Below are 14,913 nucleotides of genomic sequence, written 5' to 3' on the forward strand. Positions count from 1 at the left end.
ATATCTTATTTTATATTATCAGTATTAATCGATGAAACTCAGTAAATGGACTCGAATACAGAAGTACTAATCACATCCATTGCTCGCTTGAGCTGAACATATAATCATGTCAAGTTACCCGCCCGGGCTAAACCTTTGTTCCACATATCAAATAGTTTGGCCAAAGCTGTAAATACATGTCAGGTTACCTGCCCGGGTTAAACCTTTGAAACGACATTAGGTTGCTCGTCCGAGCTAAACTTGTGACACATGTATCTTTGAGTCCATAACAAATGTTGGATCTTGGTAATCAGCCTATATCCATGTGTACAAGAAATTTTCGGAGTTTCATCAAGGCAATTTCAACATATAAGTTCATTTACGTTCATTTATAATTTTTTACAAATCTCACTTTTTGTACCAAGTCGTAAACAATTCAAATTTCAATTAAACATACATATATTTATAATTTAAAATGTATAGCAATATAAATACAATACACCATATGGACTTACCTGAAAAAATCTGCAGAGAAGTTGAATTACAAGGACTAGTTGATAATTTTGTATTTCCCCCGATTATCCTTGGTTTGGTTCAAATCTCGATCTATATAACAATTTAATTTAATTTATCAATTTCAAATAGTTTATAACAACCTACTAAATGCATAAATCAGTCCAATTTTTCATTTTCTAAATATCCCTAAAGTTTTTCATTTTATTCAATTTAGTCCATAAAACCAAAATTACTACAACTTTTGAAATTTGAGCTTCTATTTCAAAAGTAATCCTTCTAAAGCCCTCTACTATCCATAATTACAAAAATTTCATACCAATTATTGAATTATTTACACTTTATTCCCTATATTCAAAACTAATAATTTTAATTTACAAATTAATCATTTTTCATATCTAAGCTCAAAATCTAACCATTTAACACCAAAACATTCAAGAACTCATCAATGGCAACTTTCAGAAACTTTAACGGTTTTACAAATTGGTACACGAGTTAGCTAAATCAAGCTCCCGGAACCTCAAAAACATAAAAATTACAAGAAAAAGACTAAATAAAAATTATAAAAAAAGACTAAATCGAACTCACCTAATTAAGAGTAGAAAGTTGAAAGCTTCTCAACCCTTTTCTCTTCTTTTTACTACAGCTAGGTGAAGGAGATGATAGAAAATGACTTTATTTTCTTTTTAATATTTGTTTATATATTTTAATTAGTTTTTTAATTAATTAGAATTAACTTAGTTAACCTAAGTTTAATTAAATTTAAGTTTAATTAACAATTTTAATGGGTTACAACTATTCCCCACCATCGTTTAACATAATTGGAAAGGTTCAGTTGATTGGACCTCCAATTAATTAAAATCTAATAGCGATTACCTTTTACCACTTTTACAATTTAATTCTTATACCTTGATTAACTATCCAAATGACAAAATTAATGAATCAAACTTTGATTAAACTTTATAGTAACCTCATAAATAATTAAATATTAATATTTATAGACTCGATCATTGAAAATGGGGTTTCAATACCACCATTTTTGACATCACTGACTTTCGGGTCTTTAAAAGGTACTTAAACTTGTGCATGGGGAAAAAAACTGTACGCGGAGTAATAGACTCAGTGGTACATTTATAATTCAAGACCTAATATATATATATATATATATATATATATATATATATATATATAACACTTAGCATTAACAATAAGCTTTAGCAAAAATCATGCATTTATGTTCTCAACACTTAACCAAATCATAAACCAATTTGTCAATTATATTTCATTAACAATCTACATGTATAAGCATACCAACATATTATCAATCAACCCACTTAACAAAGTAAATATATGTTCAATTCCAACTTGTTCACCAATTACCAATCATACAATACATTTAATAATTAAAGACATACTTATATAACAACGCCATTCAATCTGATTCTGGATTCTATAGACTCAGTCATATACGCTTCAGCCCCTAGGCTCATTTTCGATTATTTTTTGCGTAATAAGATACATACTTTATTCATTTCAATTCATATATAAATTTATTCAGTTCTCAAATATCATTCCAATTCATTTCAATATAAGTTATCAAACTTAGTATCAATGGCCCCTATTAACCTAACTCGGACTCGGATGGATACACGGATCATCTAACCAACGCACCAGACTGACACTGAAGTGTATTATCATATAAATCAAGATAAAGGAAACTGGCACATAAAGTGCATATTGGTGCATGAAGCGCATCCTAATGCACAAAGCACATAAACTTGTACACAATCCAATTCTATGACATGTCAACTATATTTGACTTAGCCTGACTAAATAATAGGGTATCAACATTTTAATTTCCTTTTTACAATTTAGTACACATACCATTCCTTAATCAGTCTCACTATCATTATCCAATTTATTAACATATCACATATAATTCATATCATTCAATACATATTTTCACCCTATTCCATAACACATATCATATTATAAACAATTCATGCTATTTTACATTTTATTCACTTTAGTCCTCTACTTCAACATTTTGTATTCAAACTCAACCCAATGGTTCAATTCATCACTACATACTCACCTTGACATTCCCATATGCAGATAATATGAAAATACAATAAATTAAAACGACCTTAGATTATAAATGTACAAACTGAGATTTCACGCGTCACTCGTTGATGATTTTCGCTTTTCCTTTCCCTCTCGACGGTTCGATGTTGTCGTTAGCTATGAATAATCATAAAAACATATCACATTATCAAATTCCAATCGAATAAGAATCAAATATCAATTTTGACATATATTTTAAATTATTCAATTTAGTCCTTAAAATCGAGACAAACATAACTTTCAATTTAAGGCCTCGATTTAAAATCTGATTTCACTAAAACTCATTAGGGACCCTTTATTTTCTATCCTTACAAACAGTTCATGATAATTTTGCATTTTATTCAATTTGGTATCTAATGTATGAAACTAGCAATTAAGCTTTACAATTTAGTCCTTTTCATAAACTAAGCTTAATTTCTAACAAATTCATACAAATTTCATTCAATTATCAATAGTGGAAACTTTCAAAACTTTAAAAATTTTACAAATTAGTACATGGGTTAGCTAAATTCAAGCTCTCATGACCTCAAATCTATTAAAAATATAATAAAAAATAGCTATGGACTTACTTGGAATTAGAGCCAAAAGCTTCAAACCTAACAAAAATGGTGTTTTCTACCAAAAGCTTCAAACCTAACAAAAATGGTGTTTTCTTCTCAGGCCAGTTGTAAAAGATGAATTATGATCTCTCCTTCCATTAAATTATCTTTTATACTTAGCTTAATGGTTAATTAACCTTAATTTACTTAATTAATCATGTTTTTCTTAAGTAATAAACCTTTATTTTATAAATTTAATTTATAATGTATTATTGTCCACTAGCTTATGATTTAAAATGGTTTATTAACCATTTTGACTTTTTGGATAATTACAATTTAAGTCTCGTGCCTTAATTAGTCACAATTTCAGTTAAATCACTTAACCAAATTTAAATTCATCAATAATGTAACTCTGTAAATATTCTTATCAAATATTTACAGACTCAGTTTATAGAAACGGGGTCTCAAAATTGTTTTTTCCAACACCATTGAAAACTAGGTTGTTTCAAATTAACTAAATTAAATAGTATTTTTTTGGTACAACGATGATTCGAACTCAGGCTATTCCTAGGGTAGATGAACACTCAGCCACTAGGCCAAAACTTAGAGTTCAATTTACATAGTATTTATTATTAATTATTTATACTTAGCTAATGATCAATGAGTATATGATTAATATCAGAGAATGAATTATCGCAACAAATAAGAAATACTGGAGTAATTAGATGAAGTTGTATAATGTTTAATTTTCTTATCAATAATAATCATATTCTGGAATATTTTCTTAGATTAACATATCACATACAATGTTTCGATTTTAAGTTTTATTACTTGTTTAAAGAATTTTTATCATTATTATCGATTATTTTATAATAATTGTATTATTTTCTTTTAAATTTAAATTATATAGTTGTGCAATTACAATTTATACTACCAAACACGAGATAAAAACAAATATCTAATTGCATTCTATCAACCAAAGACATCTAGAGAATTCTAATTTCTCGTAATTACAAGAGGGTGCAATTACAACCCTAATAATTAAACTTTCATCCAATTATTCTTTGCTGTCCTAATTGTCCTTTGATGTCAAGTAATTAATTAAAATTTACTCCAACATGCTAACATTGTTATTTTTTAATAGGGTAGCAAAATAATCAATGTATGATCGATATATGGCAAGTGACATGAAGTTTCTATTTTTTTGTATTTAAATGTTCAATTACTTTTAGTTTAATTATTATTTTGTTTCATTTTAATTTAACACAATAATGTTTTTATTTTGGGTTTTAAAAATCTTGTTTTCTTCTTCAATACCCATTTTTAAGCATTGCTCAAAGTTCAATTTTTGAACATGTATTTTTTTTTATACTAATGATATTTTGGTGGAGTTGAGGGATTTATAAAGATCATGCCATGTTTTAACATGCATCGCCTCTTAAATCATTCTTGCCATTAATAATCAAAGTAATCTCAAATTCAATGAAAAGTAAATTTTGAGCATATTGTTTAGCGAAACAACAGAAACTCCAAAAAAATGTAATCATTTTTGCCCATTTTATCTGCCATATGTCGATAATATATTAGCTATTTCTGTCCCCTCATAAAAAGAACTACAATTGTTTGTGTTTTGAGTAATTTGTATAGCATTTGACAAATTCAAGTACCAAAATTGGACTAAAAAATAGCTTAGGTACCAAATTAAGAACAAATGTAAGTTTAAGTGTCAAATGTTATATTAAGCCAAAGAAAAATTGCTATTTTCTTTCCTTCTCGGAAATTTCTAAAAGTAAAGGACCGGACATAAATAAAACAACTAATATAGGGTGGTTTGACTGATTTTCCATCCCCGCAAAATTTTCCTTCTCTTTGCTCATTTATTTTTCTAGGGTTTGCTATAGATCTCGGTTAGTCTTCCGCTGATAATCAACATTCACTTAGGAGGAAGCGAAGAACAAAATGAGAGGATTAATGAACAAGCTAGTGTCCCGCTCTCTCTCTGTCGCCGGCAAATGGCAGCAACAGCAGCTCCGCCGTCTCAACATTCACGAATATCAGGTTTTTTTTTCTTTTACTTTATGTATTTATCCTTCCATGCAATTGCATCTCGAATTATCTCTTAGAAAATTTAAATGGAAACTATGATTTCCAATAGAATACTTCATAAGTGATTTATTTTGTACTGATTTTACTACCTGCACGGTTCCTGTGAAATTATTTTGACGTTGTTGACGGTTTTTGTTTCCTTTATATTTATTTGGAGATTGAACTTTGAGTTTTATGCATTTCACTCTTTCTTTGGGATCTGTATACCTGTTTGGAAATATAAATTTCATGTAAGCGTCCATTGATGAATTTTGGTTATCTGAAAATCAGGGTGCTGACTTGATGAACAAATATGGAATTAACGTGCCGAAAGGAGTTGCGGTTTCTTCCATCGATGAAGTTAAAGAAGCAGTCAAATCTGCCTTCCCCAATGAAAATGAGGTAAGTTCTCTCAATTCGTGCAATGGCTTTTATGTTTCGATGTTTTAGAGTGATAATTGGTTGTCTTAAGCAAAGCAGAGTTATTGGCTTGTGTTCTTAACCATGGACGATCAGGTTTCAAAAAACAATTTTATGGCATATTTGGATATGACATGATTGAATAAGACAGGTGTTAATAAATTTGATTGTGCTTCAGTTGGTGGTTAAAAGTCAAATTTTGGCTGGTGGAAGAGGCTTGGGAACATTCCAAAATGGTTTTAAGGGTGGAGTTCACATCGTTAAGGCTGACCAGATTGAAGATATTGCTGGTACTGAATAGTTATCTTTACAGAAAAATTAGACTGTATAACAAATTGCCAAATACATTAATGTATTGAGTATTGTTCTGGAGTTTTTCATTATCTTTGCAAAATATGATTTTCATTAATGTTGTCTTGCCAGTCACTGAGATGCTTTGTATGCTAGTTAGTATGAAATGACTTTCGTTTTACTTTCTTTTTTCTATGTGAAAGCCTTTCGTAGTTATTTTATAATAGGTGCTTTATTTTAATTGCATTCAGGGAAGATGCTTGGCCAGATACTTGTTACCAAACAAACTGGCCCCCAAGGCAAAGTTGTCAGCAAGGTTTGGTACCCATCCCTTTCTGGTGTGGAATTTAACTGTCCGTTATTCTGTGCAGTGGTTTCAATTTTACTTGGGCTTGGATGATCTCTACTAACTTCATTATCTTTTACAGGTTTACCTGTGTGAAAAATTGTCACTAGTGAATGAGATGTACTTTGCTATCACTCTGGATCGTAAAACTGCGGGTCCGGTATGTTTCCAAACTCTGTAAATTAATCTTTATGGCTGCTGGAGACGTCATTTTTGTTCACCTGATTACTTTTTGTTAAGATTAAATGATTCTCCTGAAGCCAAAGGCGCTTCATTTTTCTATTTTTTTATGTTGTTTCTAGCTTATAATTGCCTGCAGCAAGGGAGGAACCAGCATTGAAGACCTTGCAGAGAAATATCCTGATATGATTATTAAGGTGATAATCATTCCCCCTTCTGATGTTTTAGTATAATTAATAAGGCATTCTCTTCCATCCACAGTGATCATGATATATTCATTGCAATTGATTTATCATTTTTTTCCTGATAGGTACCTGTTGATGTCTTCAAAGGAATTACTGATGAAGATGCTGCCAGGGTTGTTGATGGTTTGGCTCCCAAGGTTGCCGATAGAAATGATTCTATTGAACAAGTGAAGAAACTATATAAGCTTTTCTGTGAACGTGATTGCACGTTGTTGGAAGTTAGTATTTCTGTTTGGCTATATTTTCCGTTTGACCATCTCATGTGTTTCAAGTAACTTTACTTGTTAACTGCAAATTGCATTCTGTTTTGGTTAGTGATAAATTTTTGTGTGAATTGTTTATTCTCTTGGACAGATCAATCCTCTTGCTGAGACTGCTAGCAACCAATTAGTAGCTGCTGATGCAAAGTTGAACTTTGATGATAATGCTGCCTTTCGTCAAAAGGAGATATTTGCTCTCCGTGATCCATCACAAGAGGATCCTCGGGAGGTATGGAATTGTCTCCTTTGCACTTTTTTTTTGTGTTTACAAATGATTATTCTTGGTTGTTTTGTAAATCATAAGTTGGACTACATGATAATCAGTATCTGTGCTCTTGGTCCTATTCTGTATTTCCTATTATTATAGGTTGCTGCTGCCAAAGCTGATTTAAATTACATTGGGTTAGATGGAGAAATTGGTTGCATGGTGAATGGTGCAGGGTTGGCGATGGCTACAATGGATATAATTAAATTGCATGGAGGAACTCCTGCCAATTTTCTGGATGTAGGTGGAAATGCTTCTGAAGGTCAGGTAAGGATGTTCTTTGCCTTTAAAACTCTCGTATTGCCTTTCTGTGGCAATTTTGTTGTTTAAATGTGTTTACTTTCTGGCGCTGGTGCATTTGCTTTTATTTACTGTTTCTTATAGTTTTGAAGCTATGCATTTGTAGAACATGTGAGCACACACTTCTATACATGATTTTATGTATTGTTTCTGCTGCGGTTCATGCATTTCTAGCATCACTGGTCATGATATACTGTTATTTGCTTTATGAAAAATTTGGTATCTAACAGCGAAGTTGATGTAATAATCTCTGTTGAATGTATTTGCTTGTTAATTCTTAGATTATGTGGAACAGGTGGTTGAGGCATTTAAGATTTTGACTTCTGATGATAAAGTGAAAGCCATTTTGGTGAATATATTTGGAGGAATAATGAAATGTGATGTGATAGCAAGTGGGATCGTCAATGCTGCCAAACATGTGAGAGTTCTTTGGAGTGACTTCTCTGTTTACATTGGTGACCAAGTACTTGTGTGTCACACTAGCATTTTATCTTACTGTATGTGGGTGAATCATCATTTTAACACTGATGCAGGGAAACCAAACTGTTTGTTAGAAGTTTATGAAGTCCAAAGTAGGAGTGCCTTTTTAGAATATATATATATATATAGATAGGTAGATGGATAGATAGATATGGATATAAAAGAATGTTGACGATCTGTTTTTTATTGCTTCCATAAGGATGTAAAAGGCATTGACTTACGTTTGACCTTGTGTTACAGGTGGCCCTAAAAGTTCCTGTGGTGGTCCGTCTTGAAGGTACCAATGTTGACCAAGGAAAGCGGATTTTGAAGGTAAAGTGGAAACGCGACGGATGTAATTTTATAATATCTTGACAAGTCTTGATGTCTTTTTTGGTTTCCTTGGTGATTGTCAATGGTCCTGCAGGAAAGCGGAATGACACTAATTACAGCAGAAGATTTGGATGATGCTGCAGAGAAAGCCGTTAAGGCAGCCAGCAAATGAGAAGTTTAAGATACGAGTCCTTTTTTCTTATTGTTTCTCATCTTTCACAGCATTGATGAGTTTTTCCTTTATTTTTCTTTTCATCAAGCCCATAGAATCTTGTTAATGATAAAGCAGCAGGGGGTTACTGTCCTGCAAAATTGATATATTTGCCACATTTGCTCCGGACAGTTGGCATATAATTCAAAGTTGATATAACATCTTTCTTTGATTTAAGAAAATATAGTTTGGAAATCTTATGTTAAATATTGCAAGGGTTATGTCCGTGGGCTGATGGAAGCGATCACTTTTAAGTTACAACAGTAGTTTTATTGAGATCACTTGAGAGGCTCAGTTCACACACACACACACGCTCGCAATTTAATTGCAGGTCTAATACAGCTCATGAATGTAAGAGGGACTTAGTGATGGAAGGTGTTAATTTATTCCTTCTTCAACAATTGTGCAATCTTGTTGGAAATGCAGTAGGAGGTGGATTGTATGGTGATCATGGGATTGACTCCAATTGCAGTTGGCAGGACACTAGCATCGCAAACAAACAATCCTTCAGCTTCCCAACTCTGACCATTCTCATCCACAGCACCCTCTTCCTCGGTTGCGCCCATTCTACAACTTCCTATCTGATGAGCTGTAAGATAGAGGGTCCAATACTCATCCTTGGAACTGAGCCCTCCTACCACGGGAACGTTATCCAAAAACTCCTGCAAACTTTCTTCTGTAAGACCTTTGCATTTAATTCTCTGGCCATCGCTTCGATGGGTTCCCACTTCCACTGCCCCAGCTGCAATCAGAACCCTTAACACCTGTCTCAACCCAATCTTTAGATTTTCTTTATCCACTTCACTCAACCGATACTTGATCTTCCCTTCTTCCATTACTTCTCCTGAACCCTGGTCTCTTATCAGCGTGAAAAGGTGAGCCAATCTTGGATACCTCACCATTCTTTCCTTCAGCTCCCTTCCTGAAACCCATGGAGATATGGCTGCGAACGATGCTGGTCCTAGTGCAGGAGCTTGGATGATTGCATGGACATTATTGGATTCTTCTGAAACAATCCTGTTGAATGAAGTTATGATTCCGCCCTCGTAGCTTTTGCCTTTGATCCCTGTTTCATCTTCTGGAAAGTATCCCCAAGCTACTAGCGCTGGGTGCAAATGAAGGTTCCTGCCAATATTTGGGTTTTTTAACCCACTAGATATCATCAAAGGAGGAGTCAGTAGAGATCCACATGCTGAAATCGTTGTTTTAGCCTCAAATTGCAGCTTCTTGGTCAGATTTTTGTTCAAAGACGTCGCAACCACACCCAGGCATTTCTTTCTTCTCCTCGCATCCTCATTGTTATTCACCAACATAAGCCTATCAGCTTTGCATGCTGTCAGGATCACTGCACCATAACCCTGCGCATCAACCAGCCAAGTGGTAGCAGTTCCTTTCTTGTCTCCTGTTCTACACCCAAGATTGCAGGAACCACAGTAATGATCCTCCGGCGAATTCCTCGGAACTGCTTCCACTTTCAACCCAAGATTCTCACACCCTTTTCTAAGAACTTGATTTTGTAACCCTTCTTCCGTACAATTTTCTGTAACACCGAGCCTCTGGTACACGGCATCCATCGCATTTTCGTATTCAGAGCTACCAAAGAGTGGAATTTTATGATCCAGGGACCACTCTTTGAGCACGTTGTTGGGCGTCTTGATTGATGCAGACCAATTAATAGCGGAACCCCCTCCAACTGTTGAGCCAGCCATGATCATAAATTTCCCGTTGGTGGTTGTCAAAAAGCCTCCGTACTCATAAAGCTCTGACATAGAGGGACCTTCTAGAGAAGTATAATCTGTAGTTGCAAAATAGTTGCCTTTCTCAATAACAACCACTTTCTGGCCTGAGCTTGCAAGAACTGCCGCAGCAACCCCTCCACCGCAACCAGACCCAACAATCACTACATCACATTTGATGTTGAAGACGTTGTGATCTGGATCTTCCGTGACTTGAAGGCCTTTTTCAGTGAGGGATTGGACGAAGGTGGAGTCATCTTCGTGCATTGTTTCTATAATACCCTTTCGCCCATGAGGAGAAGATACCCTTTTCTGCCGCTTGTCTACGTTGTATCCTATTGCTTTCCATGATGGGTTCTCTGATTTTTCATCAGTCTGAGACACAAATTTCAAAAGCTAACCTTGTTCGTTATTGACTTACACATCAAGTATTAATCATTATGTTCTTGATTCCATGTAATCAAATCGTATCTTAATTCCTTTAAAATGCACTAATTATGATAACAGCTCTCTCATGCACGAAACACTAGAACTATTATCCAACAAATATATTTATATAATCAAGCGTTATATAAATTTTAAAAATTCATACACCTGGGTTTATTCATAAAATTTTCATGTCCTTTTAGTTTTTGACATATAGAATGAATTACGACAATTATACTTTCACCAGTCTTTTTCAGTTCTTTCTTTATTTGAGCAAATAGTATTTTTAGTTTTGATTCTTGAACCCATTTTAAGGCATATATTAGCCAATCTGGATTAGTAAAAACAATTTAATAATTATTAAACGCATTCTGTAAAGGAAAGGATAATATTACATTATATTATTTTAGGTAAATTGGGTAAACTACTCAATTAGTCACTAAATTATATATAAGTTTTTACTAAAAAAGTTATAATTTGATCACTAAACTATTTAAAAATTTTCATGTAAGTCATTAGACTATTAAAATCGCTACTATATGGTTTTTTTAACTACATGTACCAATCTAAAGCTCCCTTTCTCTTTCTCTTCCACAGTTTAGTTATTTTTAATGAAACAATTTTAGATGACACAAATCTGCAAACCAAAGTTCAAACAATCTTTTTTTTGATATTTGATATTGACCGTTAGATCGATTTTGATTTAAGGTTTATATTCTTCTATTTGCTGATGGGATACTGATTCACCATACTAATGGTGAAATCATCACTTGAAGTTTATTGATAAAATTTAAAAAGGAAAAAACTAACAATTTAGTGATTTATATAAAACTTTTTAATAGTTTAATGATTTGAATGAAATTTTTAAAATAATTTAGTGATCCAATTGTAAGTTTTTTAGTTAAGTATCAAAAGGTGAATGAAGGTGTAGTTTACCTAATATTTTATAAGAAGATAGGAGGAAGATGGATGAGGAAAAATTAATGGAAAAGGTAAAGAGTTTACCATGGAGAAAAAGATGAACAAGCAGTAAGTTTTGATCAATGCAAAAACAGCTCTTAGAGGTAAGCGATGATGGCCATTGCTTGACCATTTCATTAGTATTTTTTCTCTTCTCTCCACTGGCAGTTCCGAAAACTTGTGAATGAATGGCCATTTCCAGTCACAGCAATCCCACCCGCAAAGCAACAATGCGCCCAATCTAAACGATATAACTGTCAATACTACTTTCACAAACGAGAGTACCCTGGGTTCAACCACCCTCTTCACCATCATCTCTGCTACCTGTTTATTTTAAAACAATTCCCCATTACCAAGTATATGCACGTACAACACTGTTCAATTAGCTAATTACAACAAGAGTTGAAGGAATGAAGATTGGGAATTTGATTACCTCATCAGGAAGTGGAGGCTCAGCCCCAGAAGCTTTGTAGAAAGCATCAAGGGAAGAAGCCTGGTGGGCTGAATCAAGTGGGAGGGGAGGGATTAAAGCTTCACAGATGGCAGCAAGTGATTGGATTTGAGCTGAAGAGAAACCATGGGTGTATGTAGTTTTTCTCCTACCGCCTCTCAGCAAAGGATGAGCATCACCGGTTTCATGGTTTCCGATTTCCATGGTGTTCTTTCTTAACTAATCTTTTGCTTTGCTTCGCTGCTTTACGCAACATTGAATGGTTTTTATAAAATAGACCAGAAATCTACCCGTGCTCGGTTCCTTGTTGGGTCATCATCAGAAAGAAGGCCGATTGAAAGAGGTCGTTTGTATTGTCTAAAATAAAAAAGAGGTCGGTTGTCTCATATGCGGTATGGGCGTTATCTTTCATTCACCCTTTCGTCTCATTTGTGGGGGTGTTTCTTTTCTATTTTAAAATGCAATTAATTTATTATCTAACTCTGGTTAAACAGTTTGGTTATGCTTTAATAATTGGGACACAAGTGCAGTTATTATTAGTATATGACACCGACAACAATCCTTTATATATCAAAAGGTAATAACTGAACCAGCGGCGCTTCTCGCTTATGATAAGCATTTACTAATAATAGCAAAATATTTTTATTGCTACGCTTTCGTCTAATAAAGATTTTTAAAAATTATAGAAAATTTAGTAACTTTTAAATTTTATTTTTCTTACTAATACTTGGTAAAATAAATTATACATTAATAATAATTTATAAAAATTTGAAAAATTAAATAAATGAAACAAATTTATGAAGACCAACCAATTTTTGGTACTCCTTCGTGTTTGGCATTCTTTTACTTTTTTTTTTTTTATACTTTCTCATTTTTTTTAGCACATTCTCACAATTTTTTTTATATTTCCTCATATTTTTTTGTACTCCCTCATGTTTTTTAGGTAGAAAACTCGATGAGATCTTGGCAGTTGGGAGGAGAGATCTAAGAAAGAGAGGCTTAGGCTTTATTGATAAGGGTAAATATGTAATGCCAAGTCCCACCGTCTTTGTTAAAACATCTAGTCCAAAGGAAGTTGGTGAAAGCTCTAAGCCAATGCTATTCAAGACATTCAAGACGATTGTTCATAAGGTAATTTGTCATTATTGAGGTGTTTTTGGTCATGTAAGACCTCATTGCTTCAAGATGTTGCATGATCTAACATGGAGGCATGCAGTGTGTAAGGAAGTGCCCACTCCTCGTGGCATATCAGCTGTGAGGAAGTAAAAATGAGTGTGGATGAAGGAGACTAAAAGTATGTTGGTTGCATATCATTTTATAAAGTCAATTTTAGATGGAATATGGTATTTCAACAATGGCTATTTTTAGCATATGGCAGGTAACCAATCCTATTTGAATGATTTTGAAGATTCTCCTACTAGAAAGGTAATTTTTGAAGATAGGAAGAAAGGCCAGATACTTAGTAAAAGCACTTTAAATGTCTTTGTCATGCCTTGATTAAAGAATATATTTCTAGTCAACTACCTCAAAGCTAATATGATGAGCATCAGACAACTGTGTGATCAAGGTATGCTTGTTAATTTCACTAAACATAAGTTTATTGTTACCACTAGATCTGATGAAGTAATCATGGAGAGTGCATGAACTTTTGACAACTGTTATAAAGTGATGCTATCGATTAATTGCATTACTTCTGCTACATTAGAATTGGAGCTATGGCATGAGAAGCTTGTCCATACCCACTTTGAAGGTTTTTAGAGACTAGTTAGATATAAAACAGTTTAAGGAATCCCAAAGCTTTCAGGAACCGTTCCTAAGGTGTGTAATAACTGTATGAAAGGTAAACAACATTAAAAGAAGCATCAAAATATGGTTCATATCCACACCAAAGCCCCAATTGAGCTCTTGAACACTTATTTTTTTGGCTCTATGTAGATAGAAAGCTTAGGAGGGAAGAAATATGTGTTTGTTTGTGTGGACGACTTCTTAAGGTACATCTAGGTTCAATTTTTTAAAAGATAAATAAGATGCTTTTGATGAGTTGAAAAGATTATGTAGGAAGTTGATGAATGAAAAATGGAGAGTTATTGGTATGACAAGGAGGATTCGTAGTGACCATGAGTGAGAGTTTGAGAAAGATGATTTTGCCGAGTTTTGTAATGAGAAGGGAATCAAATATGAGTTTTTAGCACCAAAGACACTCCAAAAAAATGGTGTGGTGGATCGTAAGACCAATCTTGTGCAAGAAATGGCCAAAGTAATGCTTAATAGCAATGACATTTCACATTGGTTTTAGGCTAAGCAATTAGCACTGTTACTCATGTAATCAAAGAGTGCTGATCAGACCAAAGATTCATGTGACTCTATATGAGTAGTGGAAGGGAAGAAGCCTATAGTCAAGAATTTCCATGTTTTTAAGAGTAATTGTTTCATCTTGAGAGACAAAGAACACCAAGGTAAATTTGATTCTAAATCTAATGAGGGAATCTTCCTTAGTTATGCTAGCAACAATAAAGCCTTTAGAGTGTATAATAAACACACTCAAAAGGTAATAAAGTCTTTCAACGTGGTGGTTGATGATGTTAGAGTACATGAGATCAACAATGATGATAAGGATTGTAAAACTTTTGGTGATGTGCCTGAGATAGTGCTCACTCCCCTTGGCACTGCGAAACTTGAAGAAAAGTCAAAAGCAAAAAGTCAAGGAGTTCAAGTTGTTGATCAGTCCAATGGTTATGACAGAATCATTCAGTAACATATATTATTAGGGAAGTTCATGATGGAATCAAA

The 14,913-nt window shown here is 33.5% G+C and overlaps 2 protein-coding genes across 3 annotated transcripts; one reads left to right on the forward strand and one right to left on the reverse strand.

The window, feature by feature from the left end:
* The first annotated feature begins 4,989 nt into the window (after window positions 1-4,989).
* LOC105798249 (succinate--CoA ligase [ADP-forming] subunit beta, mitochondrial) lies at window positions 4,990-8,732 on the forward strand. Its single transcript, XM_012628254.2, has 12 exons — window positions 4,990-5,213; window positions 5,532-5,642; window positions 5,839-5,950; window positions 6,203-6,267; window positions 6,380-6,457; window positions 6,600-6,674; window positions 6,788-6,940; window positions 7,077-7,211; window positions 7,350-7,514; window positions 7,843-7,965; window positions 8,268-8,339; window positions 8,434-8,732. The coding sequence occupies exons 1-12, from the start codon at window positions 5,115-5,117 to the stop codon at window positions 8,509-8,511; spliced, it is 1,266 nt and encodes a 421-aa protein (XP_012483708.1). The 5' UTR covers window positions 4,990-5,114; the 3' UTR covers window positions 8,512-8,732.
* A 66-nt stretch (window positions 8,733-8,798) lies between these two features.
* Window positions 8,799-12,523, reverse strand: LOC105798235 (long-chain-alcohol oxidase FAO2). Of its 2 annotated transcripts, none has more exons than XM_012628229.2 (3): window positions 12,106-12,523; window positions 11,718-11,996; window positions 8,799-10,682 (listed from the first exon to the last, which is right to left on the reverse strand). In XM_012628229.2, the coding sequence occupies exons 1-3, from the start codon at window positions 12,325-12,327 to the stop codon at window positions 8,934-8,936; spliced, it is 2,250 nt and encodes a 749-aa protein (XP_012483683.1). In that variant the 5' UTR covers window positions 12,328-12,523; the 3' UTR covers window positions 8,799-8,933. The 2 variants fall into 2 exon arrangements, with proteins under 2 accessions (XP_012483683.1, XP_012483690.1); XM_012628236.2 differs by having other exon boundaries at window positions 8,799-10,661; window positions 12,106-12,521.
* Window positions 12,524-14,913: the final 2,390 nt, after the last annotated feature.

This window comes from Gossypium raimondii, chromosome 7 (assembly GCF_025698545.1).
Source record: "Gossypium raimondii isolate GPD5lz chromosome 7, ASM2569854v1, whole genome shotgun sequence".
Taxonomy (NCBI): domain Eukaryota; kingdom Viridiplantae; phylum Streptophyta; class Magnoliopsida; order Malvales; family Malvaceae; genus Gossypium; species Gossypium raimondii.

Bases quoted from the DNA above. Each gene is read 5' to 3' on its own strand.
- LOC105798235 (XM_012628229.2), bottom strand. From the start codon at position 12,327: ATGGAAATCGGAAACCATGAAACCGGTGATGCTCATCCTTTGCTGAGA. The intron at 11,997-12,105 runs GTAATCAAATTC...TAAAATAAACAG, and splicing joins AGCCTCCACTTCCTGATGAG to GTAGCAGAGATGATGGTGAA. The intron at 10,683-11,717 runs GTAAACTCTTTA...GAACAAGGTTAG, and splicing joins TGTTCATCTTTTTCTCCATG to CTTTTGAAATTTGTGTCTCA.
- LOC105798249 (XM_012628254.2), top strand. From the start codon at position 5,115: ATGAGAGGATTAATGAACAAGCTAGTGTCCCGCTCTCTCTCTGTCGCC. The intron at 5,951-6,202 runs GTACTGAATAGT...AATTGCATTCAG, and splicing joins CCAGATTGAAGATATTGCTG to GGAAGATGCTTGGCCAGATA. The intron at 7,515-7,842 runs GTAAGGATGTTC...TATGTGGAACAG, and splicing joins GAAATGCTTCTGAAGGTCAG to GTGGTTGAGGCATTTAAGAT.